The 14232-nt window shown below is 48.8% G+C and overlaps 1 protein-coding gene across 1 annotated transcript in view; it reads right to left on the reverse strand.

Annotated features, from left to right (window-relative positions):
* Positions 1 to 14232, reverse strand: part of LOC124010710 (fibronectin type III domain-containing protein 3B-like) — a 187474-nt gene that overhangs the window by 52969 nt on the left and 120273 nt on the right. Inside the window, 6 exon segments of the mRNA XM_046323359.1 lie at positions 498 to 611; positions 1484 to 1662; positions 2908 to 3013; positions 3212 to 3330; positions 8792 to 8863; positions 9283 to 9418. Of these exon segments, the coding sequence (XP_046179315.1) occupies positions 498 to 611; positions 1484 to 1662; positions 2908 to 3013; positions 3212 to 3330; positions 8792 to 8863; positions 9283 to 9418 (726 nt within the window).

Consider the following 14232-nt stretch of genomic DNA (forward strand, 5'->3'; position numbering starts at 1 on the left):
CTCTCTACCCCTCTCTCCCTCTCTCTAACCCTCTCTCTACCCCTCTCCTCTCTTTCTCTCTCTACCCCTCTCTCTACTCTCTCTTGTTATTTGGAGGTAATGTTTGTCCTCTCTTTCTACCCTCTGTCTACCCCTCTCTACTCTCTCTCTCTCTTTACCTCTCTCTTTCTCTACTCTCTACCCCTCTCTACTCTCTCTCTACCCCTTGTCCTCTCTCTACCCCTCTCCACTCTCTCTCTCTACCCCTCTCTACTCTCTCTCTCTACCCCTCTCTACTCTCTCTCTCTCTCTCTCTCTCTCTACCCCTCTCTCTCTCTACTCTCTCTCTACCCCTCTCTCTACTCTCTCTCTACCCCTCTCTCTACTCTCTCTCTACTCTCTCTCTCTACTCTCTCTCTACCCCTCTCTCTTGTTATTTGGAGGCAGACTGAAGTTCATATTGTCTCTGTTATAGATGGAATTGTAGACAGGGTGTAAAGAAGCTAGATAGATAGTACCTCCCAGCTGACTGTTAGACAGGTGGTGTTGTTCAGAGTGATGAGTGGCGCCACACACTGGCCTGGAGGACCCGCTGCTGTCGTCACCTCCACTGCCTCAGAGTACTCTCCGAACTGCAGGAAGTAAACAGGAAACACACTGGTCATGTGGCAGGAAACATACCGGTCACATGACATGAAACACATAGGTCACATGACAGGACGCATACAGGTCACATGGCAGGAAGCATACATGACACATGGCAGGAAGCATACATGTCACATGGCAGGAAACACAAGAGCAACATTATAGGAAAAATAAAAACAATTCTAGTAGCAGGCTCACAAATGATAAAGTCTGTTTGATCAACCATTGAATTAGATTTAGGCTCAGCTCAGATCGGGCGCATATGAAACTTTAATCAATCAAACATGACTTTTCGAGCATGACTATTCCTGCATTCAAATCATTTCTATGATTGCTAAATGGGGCAGAGTGCCTTGACATGGCTGTAGAATAGATAGAGGCTGCAGCAGATGGTTGATCAGAGCAGTGAACTGAAGACTGTCTGATTGGACTAAATACCAGCTGCTGGGAGAATTGGTCTCCAGTCGACTTTCTGTTTGTTCCTCTGTATGTCCTCGTTTTTGATGAGCACTTATCAGTTTGCTACTTTGATCAGACCGTGTGTGTGTGTGTGTGTGTGTCTGTGTGTGTGTGTGTGTGTGTGTGTGTGTGTGTGTGTGTGTGTGTGTGTGTGTGTGTGTGTGTGTGTGTGTGTGTGTGTGTGTGTGTGTGTGTGTGTGTGTGTGTGTGTGTGTGTGTGTGTGTGTGTGTGTGTGTGTGTGTGTGTGTGTGTGTGTGTGTGTGTGTGTTTGAGTACCACTTGAACTAAGTCTGAATAGCACTCAGGGATGGACTGATCGCATCAATTAGACTAGATAATGTTTGTCTGCCTGCTTCTGGTCAGCGTTCATTAGGGTGTGTGTTTGTGTGTGTGTCTCACCCCAGCCTCGTTGGCAGCCCTCAGTCTGAAGTTGTAGGTTGCCCCCGGCAGCAGGCTACCCACACTGCACTGCAGCTCTGTCCCATTGTATATCTCACTGGACTCAGCGTCGTCCTCTGATGATGTCATCTCCAGACTGAACACACACTCCTCACACACACCTTCTGACGTCAGGGCGTCTGGAAGAGGAGGGGGAGGGTCAGAGGAGAACGAGAGAAAGAGAAGGGGAGAGAGACAGAGTTAGAGAGAGAAAAAGAGGTATAGAGAGGAATAGAGAGGGGTAGTGAGAGAGAGAGAGGTAGAGAGAGAGACAGGGAGAGAGAGAGAGAGAGAGAGAGAGAAAGAGACGGAGAGAGAGAGAGAGAGAGAGAGAGAGAGAGAGAGAGAGAGAGAGAGAGAGAGAGAGAGAGGTAGTGAAAGACGTATAGAGAGAGAGAGAAAAAGAGAGGGGTAGTGAGAGGGGTAGGGAGAGAGAGAGAGAGAGAGGGGAGTAGGGGGAGAGAGAGAAAGAGAGAGAGAGAAAGAGAGAGGGTAGTGAGAGGAGTAGGGAGAGGGGTAGGGAGAAAGAGAGAAAAAGAGAGGGGTAGTGAGAGAGAGGAAGAAGACAAACATTTGAATCTAGTATAACAAGCTGCAGCACCTAGTCAAACACAGCAGAACAGAGGGAGGGTTTGAACTAACTGTCTTTTCATCCACTCATTAGTGTTCTCTATGTGTTTCAGACAGCTTTATGGTGTGACGCAGAGAGAGAGAGAATAAAGGGGGGAAAGAGGGAGATTGAAAATGAGAGAGAGAACACAGTCTACTCAATTGTCCTTCAGTCTGTTTTTTAATGGGGAGTGTTAGTCTCCAGCACACACACGCGCACGGGCATAAACACACACACATCTTAATGAGGAACATTTGCCACATTATATTGAGGCCTGCCCGATTCTAACTACTTAAATCACATAGAATGCAGCTGAATTAGACTACATTAGGCTACATTAAGGTTTAGATAGGCTGCATTAGAGTCGCAATAAAGCTGAATTAAAGTGAATTAGGTTTCTTAGAGCTGGTGCACACAGTGTGTGTGTGTGTGTGTGTGTGTGTGTGTGTGTGTGTGTGTGTGTGTGTGTGTGTGTGTGTGTGTGTGTGTGTGTGTGTGTGTGTGTGTGTGTGTGTGTGTGTGTGTGTGTGTGTGTGTGTGTGTGTGTGTGTGTGTGTGTGTGTGTGTGTTGTAACAAGGTCGTAATCAGGTGTATTAGGTTGGGCGCAGTGAAGAGCAGAGAACAACCAAAGGTTGATTTGACCTTCCAGACAGTAAAATACACTGTGTGTGTGTGTGTGTGTGTGTGTGTGTGTGTGTGTGTGTGTGTGTGTGTGTGTGTGTGTGTGTGTGTGTGTGTGTGTGTGTGTGTGTGTGTGTGTGTGTGTGTGTTTACCCCATTCTAACTGTACTTCCTTGTGTTTGGCTTTACCCACGATCCTGGGCGGTTGGCAGGGTTCGGGGACAACGCTCAAAGTCCGAACCGGAATGCTGAAGGAACACTGGCAGAACACAGAGGATCATGGGAAGGTCAATTGATTAATTGTGTGATTAAATGTGTGTGTGTGTGTGTGTGTGTGTGTGTGTGTGTGTGTTTGTGTGTGTGTGTGTGTGTGTGTGTGTGTGTGTGTGTGTGTGTGTGTGTGTGTGTGTGTGTGTGTGTGTGTGTGTGTGTGTGTGTGTGTGTGTGTGTGTTTCACCTGGCTGTGTCCACCGGTACTGATGCTACACACTCGCAGGCGGTAAACTGTGCCGGGCGTCAGTTCTTCACACACACACTCTGTAGCGGGGCCGCTGTACACCACCTCCCACTGGCCCGCTGCACAAGACAAACAGCAGATGAGGGTTTATGTGTATGTGAATATGTGTGTGTAGAGGTATATATGCAGTTCAACAAGACACCACATCTATTCATGTCTGGCATTAATCAGACAACACAGGGAGAGAACTGTGTTTCAACCTATATCAGTTCAGTGACACTTCTACACCAGAAGAGAGAGAGGGGTGAAGTGGGGTGAGGAAGGGGAAGGGCATAGATGGGATAGAGGGGAAGAGAAAGAGAAGGAGTGGGAGGGTGGGTAGAGAGAAGGAGTGGGTGGGTGGGTAGAGAGAAGGAGTGGGAGGGTGGGTAGAGAGGAGTGGGAGGGTGGGTAGAGAGAAGGAGTGGGTGGGTGGGTAGAGAGAAGGAGTGGGTGGGTGGGTAGAGAGAAGGAGTGGGAGGGTGGGTAGAGAGAAGGAGTGGGAGGGTGGGTAGAGAGAAGGAGTGGGTGGGTAGAGAGAAGGAGTGGGTGGGTGGGTAGAGAGAAGGAGTGGGTGGGTGGGTAGAGAGAAAGAGTGGGAGGGTGGGTAGAGAGGAGTGTGTGGGTAGAGAGGAGTGGGTGGGTGGGTAGAGAGAAGGAGTGGGTGGGTAGAGAGAAGGAGTGGGAGGGTGGTTAGAGAGAAGGAGTGGGAGGGTGGGTAGAGAGAAGGAGTGGGTGGGTGGGTAGAGAGAAGGAGTGGGTGGGTAGAGAGAAGGAGTGGGTGGGTGGGTAGAGAGAAGGAGTGGGTGGGTAGAGAGAAGGAGTGGGTGGGTGGGTAGAGAGAAGGAGTGGGAGGGTGGGTAGAGAGACGGAGTGGGAGGGTGGGTAGAGAGACGGAGTGGGTGGGTAGAGAGAAGGAGTGGGAGGGTGGGTAGAGAGAAGGAGTGGGTGGGTGGGTAGAGAGAAGGAGTGGGTGGGTGGGTAGAGAGAAGGAGTGGGTGGGTGGGTAGAGAGAAGGAGTGGGTGGGTAGAGAGAAGGAGTGGGTGGGTAGAGAGAAGGAGTGGGTGGGTAGAGAGAAGGAGTGGGAGGGTGGGTAGAGAGAAGGAGTGGGTGGGTAGAGAGAAGGAGTGGGTGGGTGGGTAGAGAAGGCGTGGGTGGGTAGAGAGAAGGAGTGTGTGGGTGGGTAGAGAGAAGGAGTGGGTGGGTAGAGAGAAGGAGTGGGTGGGTGGGTAGAGAGAAGGCGTGGGTGGGTAGAGAGTAGGAGTGTGTGGGTGGGTAGAGAGAAGGAGGGAGAGGGGGAGAAAACGTGGAAGAAAGTAGGAGCTTTCAGAATTTGTTGGGTTGATAAACTACGACCAAACTGAATATGACCAGGATAATCAATGTGTTCTGAAGAGATGTTCATTATTATGTAGGTCACAGGAGTTGTGGAAGGACAAAGAAAACAGAGCGAGAAAGAAAGGAGGAATATTACAGAAAACATTAAAGCACCTAGTAAATTACTGGTGTTTATATAGCAGTAAATTACTAGTGTTTACATAGCAGAACATTACTGGTGTTTATATAGCAGTACATTACTGGTGTTTATATAGTTGGTGTTTATATAGCAGTACATTACTGGTGTTTATGTAGCAGTACATTACTGGTGTTTATATAGCAGTACATTACTGGTGTTTATATAGCAGTACATTACTGGTGTTTATATAGCAGTACATTACTGGTGTTTATATAGTTGGTGTTTATATAGCAGTACATTACTGGTGTTTATGTAGCAGTACATTACTGGTGTTTATATAGCAGTACATTACTGGTGTTTATATAGCAGTACATTACTGGTGTTTATATAGCAGTACATTACTGGTGTTTATATAGTTGGTGTTTATATAGCAGTACATTACTGGTGTTTATGTAGCAGTACATTACTGGTGTTTATGTAGCAGTACATTACTGGTGTTTATATAGCAGGACATTACTGGTGTTTATATAGTTGGTGTTTATATAGCAGTACATTACTGGTGTTTATATAGCAGTACATTACTGGTGTTTATATAGTTGGTGTTTATATAGCAGTACATTACTGGTGTTTATGTAGCAGTACATTACTGGTGTTTATGTAGCAGTACATTACTGGTGTTTATATAGCAGTACATTACTGGTGTTTATATAGCAGTACATTACTGGTGTTTATATAGCAGTACATTACTGGTGTTTATATAGCAGTACATTACTGGTGTTTATATAGCAGGACATTACTGGTGTTTATATAGTTGGTGTTTATATAGCAGTACATTACTGGTGTTTATATAGCAGTACATTACTGGTGTTTATATAGCAGTACATTACTGGTGTTTATATAGCAGTACATTACTGGTGTTTATATAGCAGTACATTACTGGTGTTTATATAGCAGTACATTACTGGTGTTTATATAGCAGTACATTACTGGTGTTTATATAGCAGTACATTGATTGTGTTTATATAGCAGTACATTGATTGTGTTTATATAGCAGTACATTACTGGTGTTTATATAGCAGTACATTACTGGTGTTTATGTAGCAGTACATTACTGGTGTTTATATAGCAGTACATTACTGGTGTTTATATAGCAGTACATTACTGGTGTTTATATAGCAGTACATTACTGGTGTTTATATAGCAGTACATTACTGGTGTTTATATAGCAGTACATTACTGGTGTTTATATAGCAGTACATTACTGCTGTTTATATAGTTGGTGTTAATATAGCAGTACATTACTGGTGTTTATATAGCTGTACATTACTGCTGTTTATATAGCAGTAAATTACTGGTGTTTATATAGCAGTACATTACTGGTGTTTATATAGCAGTACATTACTGGTGTTTATATAGCAGTACATTACTGGTGTTTATATAGCAGTACATTACTGCTGTTTATATAGTTGGTGTTTATATAGCAGTACATTACTGGTGTTTATATAGCAGTACATTACTGCTGTTTATATAGCAGTACATTACTGGTGTTTATATAGCAGTACATTACTGCTGTTTATATAGCAGTACATTACTGCTGTTTATATAGCAGTACATTACTGCTGTTTATATAGCAGTACATTACTGCTGTTTATATAGTTGGTGTTTATATAGCAGTACATTACTGGTGTTTATATAGTTGGTGTTTATATAGCAGTACATTACTGGTGTTTATATAGTTGGTGTTTATATAGCAGTACATTACTGGTGTTTATATAGTTGGTGTTTATATAGCAGTACATTACTGGTGTTTATATAGCAGTACATTACTGCTGTTTATATAGCAGAACATTACTGCTGTTTATATAGCAGTACATTACTGCTGTTTATATAGCAGTACATTACTGCTGTTTATATAGCAGTACATTACTGGTGTTTATATAGTTGGTGTTTATATAGCAGTACATTACTGGTGTTTATATAGCAGTACATTACTGGTGTTTATATAGCAGTACATTACTGGTGTTTATATAGCAGTACATTACTGGTGTTTATATAGCAGTACATTACTGGTGTTTATATAGCAGTACATTACTGGTGTTTATATAGCAGTACATTACTGGTGTTTATATAGCAGTACATTACTGGTGTTTATATAGCAGTACATTACTGGTGTTTATATAGCAGTACATTACTGGTGTTTATATAGCAGTACATTACTGGTGTTTATATAGCAGTACATTACTGGTGTTTATATAGCATAACAATTCGTTCCAGTCACAGGCAGCAGAGAACTGGAAAGAAAGGCGGCCAAATGAGGTGTTGGCTTTAGGGATGATCAGTGAGATACACCTGCTGGAGCGCGTGCTACGGATGGGTGTTGCCATCGTGACCAGTGAACTGAGATAAGGCGGAGCTTTATCCAGCATGGACTTGTAGATGACCTGGAGCCAGTGGGTCTGGCGACGAATATGTAACGAGGTCCAGCAGACTAGAGCATACAAGTCGCAGTGGTGGGTGGTATAAGGTGCTTTAGTGACAAAACGGATGGCACTGTGATAAACTGCTTCCAGTTTGCTGAGCAGAGTGTTGGAAGCAATTTTGTAGATGACATCGCCGAAGTCGAGGATCGGTAGGATAGTCAGTTTTACTAGGGAAAGTTTGGCGGCGTGAGTGAAGGAGGCTTTGTTGCGGAATAGAAAGCAGACTCTTGATTTGATTTTCGATTGGAGATGTTTGATATGAGTCTGGAAGGAGAGTTTACAGTCTAGCCAGACACCTAGGTACTTATAGATGTCTACATATTCAAGGTTGGAACCATCCAGGGTGGTGATGCTGGTCAGGCGTGCGGGTGCAGGCAGCGAACGGTTGAAAAGCATGCATTTGGTTTTACTAGCGTTTAAGAGCAGTTGGAGGCCACGGAAGGAGTGTTGTATGGCATTGAAGCTCGTTTGGAGGTTAGGTCACACAGTGTCCAAGGACGGGCCGGAAGTATATAGAATGGTGTCGTCTGCGTAGAGGTGGATCAGGGAATCGCCCGCAGCAAGAGCAACATCATTGATATATACAGAAAAAAGAGTCAGCCTGAGGATTGAACCCTGTGGCACCCCCATAGAGACTGCCAGAGGACCGGACAGCATGCCCTCCGATTTGACACACTGAACTCTGTCTGCAAAGTAATTGGTGAACCAGGCAAGGCAGTCATCCGAAAAACCGAGGCTACTGAGTCTGCCGATAAGAATATGGTGAACGAGTCGAAAGCCTGCTGCACAGTCCTGTCTTTTATCGATGGCGGTTATGATATCGTTTAGTACCTTGAGCGTGGCTGAGGTGCACCCATGACCGGTTCGGAAACCAGATTGTACAGCGGAGAAGGTACGGTGGGATTCGAGATGGTCAGTGACCTGTTTGTTGACTTGGCTTTCGAAGACCTTTGATAGGCAGGGGAGGATGGATATAGGTCTGTAACAGTTTGGGTCCAGGGTGTCTCCCCCCTTTGAAGAGGGGGATGACTGCGGCAGCTTTCCAATCCTTGGGGATCTCAGACGATATGAAAGAGAGGTTGAACAGACTGGTAATAGGGGTTGCGACAATGGCGGCGGATAGTTTCAGAAATAGAGGGTCCAGATTTTGCAGCTCTTTCAGAACATCTGCTATCTGGATTTGGGTAAAGGAGAACCTGGAGAGCATGGGCGAGTAGCTGCGGGGGGGGGGGGCGGAGCTGTTGGCCGAGGTTGGAGTAGCCAGGCGGAAGGCATGGCCAGCCATTGAGAAATGATTATCGAAAACTTCAACAAGCATGGATTTATCGGTGGTGACCGTGTTACCTAGCCTCAGTGCAGTGGGCAGCTGGGAGGAGGTGCTCTAGTTCTCCATGGACTTCACAGTGTCCCAGAACTTTTTGGAGTTGGAGTTACAGGATGCAAACTTCTGCCTGAAGAAGCTGGCCTTAGCTTTCCTGACTGACTGCGTGTATTGGTTCCTGACTTCCCTGAACAGTTGCATATCGCGGGGACTATTCGATGCTATTGCAGACCTAATGGTGGTTGACTTGAAAACTAAAACAAAGGAGGACAGTGTGTTGTACCGTCAGAGCTGCCTTCTGAGATCTCCAGCAGATACGTCAGAACTTCTGAACCTCCATTGTCCTGGGGAGGATCTAGAGAAAGAACAGAGGAGTAGAGAGAGATAGAGACACAGAGAGACAGAAAAACAGAGAAAGAGAGAAAGACAGAGAGAGAGAGAAAGAGAGAGAGACAGAGGAAGAGAGAGAGAGAGAGACAGAGGGACAGAGGAAGAAAGAGTGAGAGAAAGACAGACAGAGAGAGAAAGAGAGACAGAGGAAAAGAGGGTGAGAGAAAGACAGAGAGAAAGAGAGAGAGAGAGAGAGAGAAAGATAAAGGGAGATAGAAAGAGAAGGGAGAGAAAGAAAGAGAAAGAGAGAAGGAAGAGAGCGAGAGATATAGAAAGGGAGAAAGACAGAAATCAAGACAAAATAGCTTTAGGTTTGTTCATTATGTTTCACAACTCCATTGATAATCACACTGAAAACATGCACACGTGTGTTTGTGTGTTTACCCCAGGTGATGGTGAAGCCATACGATGTAGTGGTCGTGACTCGGGGGGGAGAAGGGGGTCCAGGTTTGTCAGGGCAGGTAGTACACACCAACACTTCACTGGGTTTACTGCCACCCTCCATGTTAGATGCTATCAGCTGCAGAGAGAGTGAGAGAGAGGAGAGGAAGAGAGAGCCGAGGGAGAGAGAGGAGAGGGAGCGGGAGGAGAGAGAGAGGAGAGGGAGAGAGAGCCGAGGGAGAGAGAGGAGAGGAAGAGAGAGCCGAGGGAGAGAGAGGAGAGGGAGCGGGAGGAGAGAGAGAGGAGAGGGAGAGAGAGCCGAGGGAGAGAGAGGAGAGGGATCGGGAGGAGAGAGAGAGAGAGGAGAGGGAGAGAGAGCCGAGGGAGAGAGAGGAGAGGAAGAGAGAGCCGAGGGAGAGAGAGGAGAGGGAGCGGGAGGAGAGAGAGAGGAGAGGGAGAGAGAGCGAGGAGAGAGAGAGGAGAGGAAAAGAGAGGGGAGAGAGAGGAGAGGGAGAGAGAGCCGAGGGAGAGAGAGGAGAGGGAGCGGGAGGAGAGAGAGAGGAGAGGGAGAGAGAGCCGAGGGAGAGAGAGGAGAGGAAGAGAGAGTGAGAGAGAGGAGAGGAAGAGAGAGCCGAGGGAGAGAGAGGAGAGGAAGAGAGAGGGGAGAGAGAGGAGAGGGAGAGAGAGCCGAGGGAGAGAGAGGAGAGGAAGAGAGAGGGGAGAGAGAGGAGAGGGAGAGAGAGCCGAGGGAGAGAGAGGAGAGGAAGAGAGAGGGGAGAGAGAGGAGAGGGAGAGAGAGCCGAGGGAGAGAGAGGAGAGGAAGAAAGAGAGGAGAGAGAGGAGAGGGAGAGAGAGCAGAGGGAGAGAGAGGAGAGGGAGCGGGAGGAGAGAGAGAGAGAGGAGAGAGAGGAGAGGGAGAGAGAGCAGAGGGAGAGAGAGGAGAGGGAGCGGGACGAGAGAGAGAGAGGAGAGAGAGGGAGAGAGGAGAGGGAGCGGGAGGAGAGAGAGAGAGAAAGACAGAGAGAGAAAGACAGAAAGAGAGAGAGAAAGGCAGAAATAGAGAGCAAGAGGTAGAGAGAAAGGGGTGAATATTTTATTTTATTATTATTTTTTTATGTTTTGATTGTACATTTGAAATAGATGGCATATTTTCCAATAAACTGCTATAAATGATCACCTCTTTATAGAAGACATAGTTCTAAAGAAAGTTTTCAAATAAATCACACTGCTGACTATAATGACTTGTATTGTACTGTATATGTTTTGCACAGGTCTGTGCTAGTGGCTTTTGGCCTGTGCTCTTTTGTGTGATGTAAATGTCTGCCGTGCTGTGCAGATTGGATGACTTTAAGTGCAACCTGCCATTCAGAGAACACACAACAACAACAAAAACACATTGTACAAAAAAACACCCTCTCTATTCACCTCCCTCTCTCTCTCCCACTCTCCCTTGCCCTTCCCTCTCTCTCTCCCTCCCTACCTGCCTCCCTCTCTTCCTCTCCCTCCCTCCCTACCTTCCACTCTCTCTCCGTCCCTACCTGCCTCCCTCTCCCTCCCTACCTGCCTGCCTTCCTCTCTCCCTTGCCCCTCCCTCTCTCCCTCCCTACCTTTGAGACTCTCTCACTCCCTACCTGCCTCCCTCTCTCTCTCCCTCCCTCCCTTCCACTCTCTCTCCCTACCTATCTCCCTCTCTTCCTCTCCCTCCCTCCCTACCTGCCTCCCTCTCCCTCCCTCCCTGCCTGCCTTCCTCCCTCTCTCCCTCCCACTCTCCCTTGCCCCTCCCTCTCTCCCTCCCTACCTTCCACTCTCTCCCTGTCCCTACCTGCCTCCCTCTCTCCGTCCCTACCTACCTACCTGCCTCCCTCTCTCCGTCTCTACCTGCCTCCCTCTCTCCGTCCCTACCTACCTACCTGCCTCCCTCTCTCCGTCTCTACCTGCCTCCCTCTCTCCGTCCCTACCTACCTACCTGCCTCCCTCTCTCCGTCTCTACCTGCCTCCCTCTCTCCGTCCCTACCTACCTACCTGCCTCCCTCTCTCCGTCTCTACCTGCCTCCCTCTCTCCGTCCCCCTACCTACCTACCTACCCTACCTACCTGCCTCCCTCTCTCCCTCCCTACCTGCCTCCCTCCCTCTCTTCCTCTCCCTCCCTCCCTCTCTCCCTTCCTCCCTCTCTTCCTCTCCCTACCTGCCTGCCTTCCTCCCTCTCTCCCTCCCTCCCTACCTTCCACTCTCTCTCCCTCCCTACCTGCCTCCCTCTCTTCCTCTCCCTCCCTCCCTACCTGCCTTCCTCCCTCTCTCCCTCCCCCTCTCCCTTGCCCCTCCCTCCCTCTCTCACTCCCTACCTTCCACTCTCTCTCCGTCCCTACCTGCCTCCCTCTCCCTCCCTCCCTGCCTGCCTTCCTCCCTCCCTGCCTGCCTTCCTCCCTCTCTCCCTCCCACTCTCCCTTGCCCCTCCCTCTCTCCCTCCCTCCCTCTCTCCCTCCCTACCTTCCACTCTCTCTCTGTCCCTACCTGCCTCCCTCTCTCCGTCCCTACCTACCTACCTGCCTCCCTCTCTCCGTCTCTACCTGCCTCCCTCTCTCCGTCCCTACCTACCTACCTGCCTCCCTCTCTCCGTCTCTACCTGCCTCCCTCTCTCCGTCCCTACCTACCTACCTGCCTCCCTCTCTCCGTCTCTACCTGCCTCCCTCTCTCCGTCCCTACCTACCTACCTGCCTCCCGCTCTCCGTCTCTACCTGCCTCCCTCTCTCCGTCTCTACCTACCTCCCTCTCTCCGTCCCTACCTACCTACCTGCCTCCCTCTCTCCGTCCCTACCTACCTACCTACCTGCCTCCCTCTCTCCGTCCCTACCTACCTACCTACCTGCCTCCCTCTCTCCCTCTCTCCCTTCCTCCCTCTCTTCCTCTCCCTACCTGCCTGCGATCCTCCCTCTCTCCCTCCCTCCCTACCTTCCACTCTCTCTCCCTCCCTACCTGCCTCCCTCTCTTCCTCTCCCTCCCTCCCTACCTGCCTTCCTCCCTCTCTCCCTCCCCCTCTCCCTTGCCCCTCCCTCCCTCTCTCACTCCCTACCTTCCACTCTCTCTCCGTCCCTACCTGCCTCCCTCTCCCTCCCTACCTGCCTGCCTTCCTCCCCCTCTCCCTTGCCCCTCCCTCTCTCCCTCCCACTCTCTCTCCGTCCCTACCTTCCACTCTCTCTCCTCACTACCTGCCTCCCTCTCCCTCACTACCTGCCTCCCCTCCCTCCCTCCCTGCCTCCCTCCCCCTGCCTTCCTCCCCTCTCCCTCCCTCTCCTCTCCCTTCCTCCCTCTCTCCCTCCCTACCTGCCTCCCTCCTTCTCTCCCAGCCTGTCTCTCTCCCTGCCTGTCTCTCCCCCTGCCTGTCTCTCTCTCTACCTGCCTCCCTCTCTCCCTCCCTCCCTGCCTGCCTCCCTCCCTGCCTGCCTCCCTCTCTCCCTACCTTCCACCCTCTCCCCCTCCCTCCCTGCCTGCCTCCCGCTCTCCCTGCCTGCCTCCCTCCCTCCCTGCCTGCCTCCCTCTCTCCCTACCTTCCACCCTCTCCCCCTTCCTTCCTCCCTGCCTGCCTCCCTCTCTCCCTGCCTGCCTCCCTCCCTCTCTCCCTGCCTGCCTCCCTCCCTCTCTCTCCAATATATTCCCTCAACTAATGGACACTACAGAGAGAGAGTGAGAGGAATGAATGGAAGGGAAAAGAGAGAGATGCTCTTGTCCACTCTCTAATCAATGAGTCACTACATCAACAGGATTTCCTACTGGGCAGCTGGTTACTGTAACAAAAACAATCGAAATACTTCAAAATATATATATATATAGATTTCCAAAACGCGATATCCACCAATTTTACACATTTGTGTTTTTTCATCAGAAATGATTGCTTATACGTACCTTCATGTGTGTGTAAAATATTACTGTTCTCACATTTTTTATTCATAGATTTGAGATGTTTTTAAAAATATGTTTATTTGCAAAACACTTTATATACAGTGTTTAGCTGGAATGGAATGTTAGTATCCTGTACATTTGACTGTAATATGTGGTTGTAGGCCTGAGGGCTTGAAGGCCTGTTGTAAAGGCAGGTCCTCACCAGACATCACCGGCAACAACGTCGCCTATGAGCACAAACCCACCGTCGCTGGACCAGACAGGACTGGCAAAAAGTGTTCTTCACTGACAAGTCGCGGTCTTGTCTCACCGGGTGTGATGGTCGGATTCACGTTTATCTTCGAAGGAATGAGCGTTACACCGAGGCCTGTACTCTGGAGCGGGATCGATTTGGAGGTGGAGGGTCCGTCATGGTCTGGGGTGGTGTATCACAGACATCCTCCTCCCTCATGTGGTACCCTTCCTGCAGGCTCATCCTGACATGGCCCTCCAGCATGACAATGCCACCAGCCATACTGCTCATTCTGTGCGTGATTTCCTGCAAGACTGAATGTCAGTGTTCTGCCATGGTCAGCGAAGAGCCCGGATCTCAATCCCATTGAGCACGTCTCAGACCTGTTGAATCGGAGGGTGAGGGCTAGGGGCCATTCCTCCCAGAAATGTCTGGGAACTTGCAGGTGCCTTGGTGAAAGAGGGGGATAACATCTCACAACGAGAACTGGCAAATCTGGTGCAGTCCATGAGGAGGAGATGCGCTGCAGTACTTAATGCAGCTGGTGGCCACACCAGATACTGACTCTTACTTTTGATTTTGACCCCCACTTTGTTCAGGGACACATGATTCCATTTCTGTTAGTCACATGTCTGTGGAACTTGTTCCGTTTGTGTCTCAGTTGTTGAATCTTATGTTCATACAAATATTTACACATTTTAAGTTAAGAAAATAAACGCAGTTGACAGTGAAGACGTTTCTTTTTTTGCTGAGTTTAGCAGTAAATTGCAGGTATTTCCACAGAGGACAGGCTGACGGTAGTTGTATGGCTGCTAAACGGTGAC

This window comes from Oncorhynchus gorbuscha, linkage group LG23 (genome assembly GCF_021184085.1).
Source record: "Oncorhynchus gorbuscha isolate QuinsamMale2020 ecotype Even-year linkage group LG23, OgorEven_v1.0, whole genome shotgun sequence".
Classification (NCBI taxonomy): Eukaryota; Metazoa; Chordata; class Actinopteri; order Salmoniformes; family Salmonidae; genus Oncorhynchus; species Oncorhynchus gorbuscha.